Source organism: Gymnodraco acuticeps, unplaced genomic scaffold, assembly GCF_902827175.1.
Source record: "Gymnodraco acuticeps unplaced genomic scaffold, fGymAcu1.1, whole genome shotgun sequence".
NCBI classification, from domain to species: Eukaryota; Metazoa; Chordata; class Actinopteri; order Perciformes; family Bathydraconidae; genus Gymnodraco; species Gymnodraco acuticeps.
In genome coordinates, this window is record NW_022990107.1 from 186,995 (window position 1) to 196,500 (window position 9,506).

The window sequence follows — 9,506 nt, forward strand, 5'->3', positions numbered from 1 at the left end:
TTACAGCGCCACGGCTTCCACAGATGACATTTTTTATGGATTTGTTGTCAAAGCACTTAAGATATTCATTGCTATCTGTATGTTAAGAGCATTCCATGGAATATAACAACAAGTGTATCTCGAGCCGGTTTCTCAAATGTACCTACCCCACCCAATGTAGGGCTGCTGCTCTCTCACTCAGGCCATCTGGTCAGTGAAAATCAGCTTAAAGAGCAGACATCTTTGTCCCCAACACACTTCACCCGTGCATTGAAGAAGACTATAAACTATGGATTGAGACCATCAACTCATCAGGTAAATGTTTACAGAGGTAATAAATCAATTGAGAAGTAGGGTTATTTACTCATAGACTTCTATATAATCAGACTTCTTTTTGAATTAGTGGAGTCACCCCCTGCTGGCCATTAGAAATATGACACATTTAAGGCACTTCCCCATTGGCTTAAAGAGGCCCTATTATACCGTTGTATGGGGTTTCTCTTGCTCGTAGTGATTTATATAGGTTTTTGTGCACGTAGCTAAATGGTCTGCAAAGGCTAAAATCCCTGTGTTTCCTCTAGAGCGGCGTTTCTCAAAGTGTTGCAGAGATGTGATAGGTGGGTCGCGAATGGACGCGATTAACGGGAGACTATTTTTTTTGTATTGACCTGGGTCCTCGCGGGCGGTAGTGGATTATTACAGCCGGAGACTCGCAACGGCGGTGGACTTTCACAGCACCGCTGCACCGGACCTGCCGGAGCCGCCAGAGCCTTGCAACGGCGGGTGTTTGCGGCGGCGGATGCGGTACCGGCGCTGTGAAAGTCCACGGCCCACCTATGCCAGAGCCAACGGCCCACCAACGGCAGCGGCCCAACTGGAAAAGTCCCGAATCTCCTGATGGCCAATCCGAGCCTGCTCACACACACACAACTGAAGCCAAAGTCATTTGCAGACATATGTAAAAATCTCTCATACACACATGTGAAACGCTCTCACACACAGACACAACAGCGTTGCAGTCGGGAAGAAAAGCAATGTGGAGCGGCACCTCACCACTTCATAAGGAGTTTAACCGTGACACTTTTCGAAATCCCGTTTGTGTCCCATTTTACAAATAGGCCTATGTTTATTATTATCTTTTAACGCAAGCCATCATCGCCACGGAGGAGCACAGCCTCTGTGAGCGAGCGAGACACAGAGACAGAGAGAGAAAACACACCTTTATCTATTTAATATAGCCTAGTTGTACAAAATAAAGTAAGACATCATTCCAATGTGTAGCCTACTATAGGACAGTAAACAGTTTAAAAGGGGCTGTGATTAGTAATGCATAAATACAAAGAAAGAATGCTAACTAGGTAACACAAGATAAGAATACACAAGTTTAAATGATTTGTTATTGGTTGTGATCATATTCTAAAGATGTTTGGATTATTGAAAAGTATACAGCTCCCTTTCATAGAGTGTTGAGAGATGTATCCATAAATTCATTTTGTGCTCAAAGTGCACCAGATTGATGCATTTAACTTCAACATTTAAAAAAATCATACATTTTCTTTTCACTGAAAACGGGTCCCACAGACCCAAACAGCACACAAAGGTTAAAGGTAAGCATATAATAATGTTAAAATGTGCTAAATATATACACTGCAAAAAAACTGAAAAAGAGGAGTAAAAGTAGCTCACGACTTGTTTTATTTTTTTGAAAGTAGCTCTCATCCTAAAAAAGGTTGGAGACCCCTGTTATAGAACGATACATTTGACCATTTCAAGCTTGGCTTACCATTTCATTGGAGCGGCGAGGAACAGGTGGGGCTTGAAAAGGCCCACCTGTTCAAAGCGGGGAATGCCAGAAAAAGTTTGAGAACCACTGCTCTAGAGGGAGTCCCCCCCCCCCCCCCACACACCCCTGAAACACCTCCATTTGACTCCTTTGTTTACATCGGTGACATGTAACACTCGTGCTACTAGGAAGCGGTGGCGCTCCAACACATTGCACATGTTTTGCTAAGGGGTGGGACATCTCTAAGCGGTTGACCAACCACAACAGAGCCGGCCAGAGCAGACTGGGCTCTGGTTTCAGACAGAGGGTGAAAAGAGGTGCTGCATAGCATTTTGAACATTAAAGCATGGAGACATGTCACAGTAGAGACACTACATAGTGATATACACCTGAACATCAGCAGGAGAGGACTCTTTAAAGTAGAGACACTACATACTGATATACACCTGAACATCAGCAGGAGAGGACTCTTTAAAGTAGAGACACTACATAGTGATATACACCTGAACATCAGCAGGAGAGGACTCTTTAAAGTAGAGACACTACATACTGATATACACCTGAACATCAGCAGGAGAGGACTCTTTAAAGTAGAGACACTACCTACTGATATACACCTGAACATCAGCAGGAGAGGACTCTTTAAAGTAGAGACACTACATACTGATATACACCTGAACATCAGCAGGAGAGGACTCTTTAAAGTAGAGACACTACATACTGATATACACCTGAACATCAGCAGGAGAGGACTCTTTAAAGTAGAGACACTACATACTGATATACACCTGAACATCAGCAGGAGAGGACTCTTTAAAGTAGAGACACTACATACTGATATACACCTGAACATCAGCAGGAGAGGACTCTTTAAAGTAGAGACACTACATACTGATATACACCTGAACATCAGCAGGAGAGAACTCTTTAAAGTAGAGACACTACATACTGATATACACCTGAACATCAGCAGGAGAGGACTCTTTAAAATAGAGACACTACATACTGATATACACCTGAACATCAGCAGGAGAGGACAAAGTAGAGACACTACATACTGATATACACCTGAACATCAGCAGGAGAGGACTCTTTAAAGTAGAGACACTATATACTGATATACACCTGAACATCAGCAGGAGAGGACTCTTTAAAGTAGAGACACTACATACTGATATACACCTGAACATCAGCAGGAGAGGACTCTTTAAAGTAGAGACACTACATACTGATATACACCTGAACATCAGCAGGAGAGGACTCTTTAAAATAGAGACACTACATAGTGATATACACCTGAACATCAGCAGGAGAGGACTCTTTAAAGTAGAGACACTACATACTGATATAAACCTGAACATCAGCAGGAGAGGACTCTTTAAAGTAGAGACACTACATACTGATATACACCTGAACATCAGCAGGAGAGGACTCTTTAAAGTAGAGACCCTACATACTGATACACCTGAACATCAGCAGGAGAGGACTCTTTAAAGTAGAGACCCTACATACTGATATACACCTGAACATCAGCAGGAGAGGACTCTTTAAAGTAGAGACACTACATACTGATATACACCTGAACATCAGCAGGAGAGGACTCTTTAAAGTAGAGACACTACATACTGATATACACCTGAACATCAGCAGGAGAGGACTCTTTAAAGTAGAGACACTACATACTGATATACACCTGAACATCAGCAGGAGAGGACTCTTTAAAGTAGAGGACACTACATACTGATATACACCTGAACATCAGCAGGAGAGGACTCTTTAAAGTAGAGACACTACATACTGATATACACCTGAACATCAGCAGGAGAGGACTCTTTAAAGTAGAGACACTAAATACTGATATACACCTGAACATCAGCAGGAGAGGACTCTTTAAAGTAGAGACACTACATACTGATATACACCTGAACATCAGCAGGAGAGGACTCTTTAAAGTAGAGACACTACATACTGATATACACCTGAACATCAGCAGGAGAGGACTCTTTAAAGTAGAGACACTACATACTGATATACACCTGAACATCAGCAGGAGAGGACTCTTTAAAGTAGATACACTACATACTGATATACACCTGAACATCAGCAGGAGAGGACTCTTTAAAGTAGATACACTACATACTGATGTACACCTGAACATCAGCAGGAGAGGACTCTTTAAAGTAGATACACTACATACTGATATACACCTGATCATCAGCAGGAGAGGACTCTTTAAAGTAGAGACACTACATACTGATATACACCTGAACATGAGAGGAATACGTCCTCTTTAAATGTTCAGATCTGGAGGTTGCGAACACATAAAGCATAATGAAAGGTTTTCTATATATTTGATGAGGTTCCAATGTTAATCAGGTGTTATTGTTTAACAAAACCTGAAAAAAGGAGGCCCAGTTTCCTCCTCCATGACCCAGAATTCCATGCAGCAGCTTGAGACTGCTTACAGCTGAGAGCAGACATACATGATGAGACGGTGAGAATAAAACATCACTTTCATGTTATTGTGGCTCACGATAATACTGCACAGCTCTCTCTCTCTCCCGCCCTCTCTCCCGCCCTCTCTCTCCCTATCCGAATAAAACCGAGTGTTTCCGAGAACGTGCGAGCTGCCTCCTTGCAAGCAGCCATAATTGGGATTATTCAGGAATAATTCGCCTAATCCAGTCGCCTTGTTTTTCTTTTCCTTGTCAAATCGTGATTTCCACAGCGTTATGGCGACGTGAATCTGGATTTGTCAGACATGTATCACGGAGGCTGCATTTTTTTTTATTGTGGACTATAATAAAATGTCGCTGGAAAAACAAAGACTGAACAGTTCGGGGTAAATACCTTTTTCTTTTTGACTGAAAGATGGGAAATAGTGACGTTTGGAGGCAGTTTTCTGTGTGGACTAATTGCACCACCAGCCAATATACATGCCAAGACCATTCATTTATGGGATGCGCGATATTTTCTTCCTCCTCTCCAACGTTTGTGGGTGGGTTATTATAAGCATTGAAAATCTGACATCATTTGGATATATGTGAACACAACAAGGTATGTTGTTTTTTCTAAATCGCGTCTGTTTCTAAGCCTTCTGGAAATCCACCTTCGACGTGATGCAACATAGAAAGCTGTTTTCTCGGATGATATTCAGACACAAATGAACACATCCCTGTGACTGAGAAAGGGTGGCGGTGCTGGATGTTTTTCTGTGGCACAGTCCTCACCCCGGATTGTCTGATCAGCTGTTGATTTTTTTTAGTATTATCTTTATTATAAGATTATTATATGTTGCTCGATTCGCGATGGATTAATGCTTAACAGGTGTTGTTTGAGAGCACAGCGGGAGCATGTGCTTATTATGTGCTTTTCTCTCGATTTAACAAGCAGTGAGACAAAGCGACTGGGATCCTTTTTTAGTTTTTTTGCCTTGAGAGAAGAGCCGATCCAAAAAAGATGAGGGGATGAAAGGTAGGTTATCATCTTGATCTCACACACGCACGCACGCACACACACACACACACACACACACACACACACACACACACGCACACACATATCAGAGGTGATTTTGACACCTGTTCATCTGTTGTTCACTCTGTCAGGCCTAGCTGACATCTAATCAGGTGAAATGATATTTGTCAAGGTGGCAGAGGGCTGTTATGTATGGGGAGAAAAATAAGCCCTCAGTTTCAGAACATCATATTGTTTTTCATGGCCTACATAGACAAGGCCCACCCAGACAAGCACACCACGGTTTATCATCATTTCTACGCCTGTAGATGAGTTTTTTATTACATGAAGCTGCATTTTGTGTTTTCAATGAATTCTTAATCTTGGCCCCTTGCTGAGGCCTTGTCTGTGCTAATCACGATGTCAACTTTCTCCTGTTGACTCACATTTCACACAGTAGGCCTATAGGGTTATAGAAAAACAACGCCTGCTCTGCCGTTTTTGTTATGTGCTGTGAATGGTACACCCTCCTGCCTCTCTCTCACACACACGCACACACACACGCACGCACACAAGGAGTGTTCTTTGCTGATTTACAACATCTCTGTTTGTTGGACATGCCCAGTGTTGTTTGTCTGCTCCATCCCCCCCCCCTCCCCTCGTACACCCCCATGCATTCACTCAAACACCCACACTTGCACAAACTATGTGAGCTGTTGTATCTTAGCAACGGGCAAGGTAATTACTGAGAGAGCCAAGGAGCTGGCATGCTGTAGAGCTGCTGATCTGATCCCAGCCGCGGAGAAACAGGAAGGCAAAGATTTCCACAGTGTTGCCCAACACAGCACTTCAATATATGCACGCTGCTTAATGTAAGTTTCCGTTTAACAAGCACACATCTTGTTTTTTTTCCATGCCTCAAAATGTGTGTGTCTGTGTTCGCAGGTGGCGAGGTTGTGGACAAAGAGGAAAAAGATGAGTCTGTCATGTAGAAAAGATCCTCACGGCCTCTCCTTGTAGAGACGAGGGAGCCGTGTGGAGAGGGGGTTTGTAGCGTTTATACAAATACAAAAAAGGCCCCCCCGAACGGAAGGTGAAACAATGGCTAACCAGAGCTTCGCCATCGATGGACCGGGCAGTTTGCTGGCGGTTCTGGCTTCTCAGAGCGGCATGTCGAGGGGAGGAAGCAGCAGCAGTGGTGGAGGCAGCACTGGAGGAATCTCTGCCACAGATGTGTCCGCCTACTTTAAGCTGGTCTTCTTGGGTCTGATCATCTGTGTCAGCCTGGTGGGGAACCTCCTGGTCTCCCTGCTCGTGCTGAGAGACCGGACCCTTCACAAGGCGCCCTACTTCTTCCTGCTGGACCTGTGCCTGGCCGACGCCGTCCGCTCGGCCGCCTGCTTCCCCTTCGTGCTCGTGTCTGTGCACAACAGCTCGGCCTGGACCTACAGCGCCTTGAGTTGTAAGATTGTGGCGTTCATGGCGGTGCTGTTTTGTTTTCACGCTGCCTTCATGCTGTTTTGCGTCGCCGTCACACGCTACCTTGCCATCGCCCACCACCGATTCTACGCCAAGCGAATGACCATCTGGACGTGCACCGCCATCATCTCCATGGTGTGGACTCTGGCCGTGGCCATGGCGTTCCCGCCGGTGTTCGACGTGGGGACGTACAAGTTCATCCGCGACGAGGACCAGTGCATCTTCGAACACCGCTACCTGAAGACCAACGACACCCTGGGCTTCATGCTCATGCTGGCCGTCGTGGTGCTGGCGACCCACGGCTTCTACGCCAAGCTGCTGCTGTTTGAGTACCGGCACCGCAAGATGAAACCGGTCCAACTGGTGCCAGCCATCAGCCAGAACTGGACCTTCCACGGTCCCGGGGCGACAGGGCAAGCCGCGGCCAACTGGATCGCAGGGTTCGGTCGCGGCCCCATGCCTCCGACTCTGCTGGGCATCCGTCAGAATCTACACAATCAGCATCGGCGTCTGCTGGGGATGGAGGAGGTTCGGTCGGAGAGGAGACTGGGCAGGATGTTCTACACCATCACCCTGCTCTTCCTGGTCCTCTGGGCGCCCTACATCGTGGCCTGCTTCTGGAGGGTGTTCGTGAAGTCCTGCACCATCCCCCAGCGGTACCTCTCCATCACGGTGTGGATGAGCTTCGCCCAGGCCGGAGTCAACCCCATCTTCTGCCTCCTGCTCAACGAGGACCTGAGGAAAGTGCTGAGGGCTCACCTGCCCACCTACTGGAGGACTAAACAACACCTGCCCCAGGACGAGGCCTACTGCATCATGTGATCCGATACACACAAGAGAATGTTTCAGGTTTTCTTTTTTAAAAGCGAGGATTTGAAGTGATGTAACGCACCTTGGCTAAGTGTCTGTTTTGCACAACGAAACCCGATTTTTGCCAACGATTGCAGGCACGTTATTAAGAATGTTTGAATAAATGGTGCAGAGGTTTGACTTTAGGGGGGCGATAATGACAAAGCCCTTCTTCAGTTTCTGATGATGTACTGTTTGATTAATCAGTAGGAAAAGATCACAACTATCACCGCTCCAACTAAGTGTGACAGATGCCATTTTAAAATAATGTTGCCTTATTTCAGTGGGACACGCCCCAGAGCTTTCATGAGTTTGTGTCACACGAGGCACAAAACAGACACACATAGGGATGAACAATCCTTCAATAAAATGTGCTGCAGACTTTTGAATAGAAAGTGTTGATCAGAGCGTTACTAACTCTGAAACACATCAAGGAACTCAAAGGGGTCTGAACGGATTAATAGACCACCCCGGACGCCTTTTCATGTAATTCAGAGGAGACTGCAGAATATCGAAATGGACCCAATAACCTTGGATGCATTTCAATAGGTGTCGTGAACCCGAAGAGCCCCTAACATGCTTGATTTTTTTGGACTTGATTTAGGGCGTGTCAGGTTTTATTTGTATCATAAAAAAAATAATTGCCTGTTTTTCCTTTTATTTGTAAACTATACATGTTAAGCAGATGACACTATTTTGAAATATGACTTGATTTCATATTGTACAGACTGTACGGGAATGTCTATTCCTGCTTGTGTGTTTTTATATAGCATTTGTGTGTATGTGTGTGTGTTTGGCGTGTGTGTGTGTGTGTGTGTGTGTGTGTGTGTGTGTGTGTGTGTGTGTGTGTGTGTGTGTGTGTGTGTGTGTGTGTGTGTGTGTGTGTGTGTGTGTGTGAGAGAAGAGAGGAGGGGATATATTGATGATAGAATAGGTTCCAGTAATATTGAGTCAATATGAAAAGCAGCCTCGTCTTGGTGTCTCAAAACCATGCAAAAATTGAACAATATTTATACGGAAATGTATCCTTTAAATGGATTTCCGTCAAATGTATTCTGATTTTTTTTCAAGCAAATGTGAAGTATGAGGGATTATGAATAATTACATAACAACACTTGTGCATCACAAACAGGCCGGAGGATTTAATTACTTGAATTATGATGTAAATGTAACAAAATTAGCAAATGATGATCTTGGGAATGTTTTACTGTTATGCTGACAAAAAGGAATGAAGTGGCCCTTAAAGGGAACCTGAATGTTATAAGGCCCCCCAGACAACATAAATGTCACAATGTCCTGGATTTTAAAATGTTAAAAGGCTGGATACGACCACAGAGAAGTTTGTTGTGTGGAAAACCGACTACATGAAGTTGTCTGAAATGTAAGATTCATGTAATACAAATGTCAGACCTACAGGATGTTAGGCATAGATATGTTTGTGCAGTCAATTTTTCTAAATGTGGACACTTGCACAGCATACTGTATTAGCATGCATTCCACTGCATTTCATATTCAAGACTTGGGGGTTACAACTTGTACAGATGTTGATATAAGTGGGAGGAAAAAGTGAAGCAAAAACCGAGGTTCAAACTTTTTACGTCTGGCATTCCTTCGCGAGATGATATTCTGTAACTGTACAGTTTAACTGAGGTGGTTCTTTTGCCCACTCATCAATAAAGACTCTACTTTTGATGCATTATGACATATGAGCTGCCCATATATGGACATGGCTGGATTATTACTTCTTGTTTGTATTCAAGTTAGATTTGAGGCAAATCTGCATGAAATGAAACTTTGCTACGGTGGCCTACAGGTGTAAATGTGCTGTAACAGCCCAACAACTTCCATTAAAGGTGGGGTATGTAATTTATTTCAGAAACACTTGTTATATTCCATGGAATGCTCTTAACATCCGATAGCAATGAATATATTAAATGCTTTGACAATAAATACATACAAA

General features: G+C 44.2%; 1 protein-coding gene across 2 annotated transcripts; it reads left to right on the forward strand.

Annotated features, from left to right (window-relative positions):
* The first annotated feature begins 4,376 nt into the window (after positions 1 to 4,376).
* LOC117546283 (probable G-protein coupled receptor 173) lies at positions 4,377 to 9,252 on the forward strand. Of its 2 annotated transcripts, XM_034216471.1 has the most exons (3): positions 4,377 to 5,236; positions 5,946 to 6,090; positions 6,164 to 9,252. In XM_034216471.1, exon 3 carries the CDS (start codon positions 6,320 to 6,322, stop codon positions 7,517 to 7,519), a length of 1,200 nt encoding a protein of 399 aa, XP_034072362.1. In that variant the 5' UTR covers positions 4,377 to 5,236; positions 5,946 to 6,090; positions 6,164 to 6,319; the 3' UTR covers positions 7,520 to 9,252. The 2 variants fall into 2 exon arrangements, with proteins under 2 accessions (XP_034072362.1, XP_034072361.1); XM_034216470.1 differs by lacking the exon at positions 5,946 to 6,090.
* Positions 9,253 to 9,506: the final 254 nt, after the last annotated feature.

What these genes read in the sequence shown, in the direction of transcription:
- LOC117546283 (XM_034216471.1), top strand. Translation starts at nt 6,320, where the DNA reads ATGGCTAACCAGAGCTTCGCCATCGATGGACCGGGCAGTTTGCTGGCG.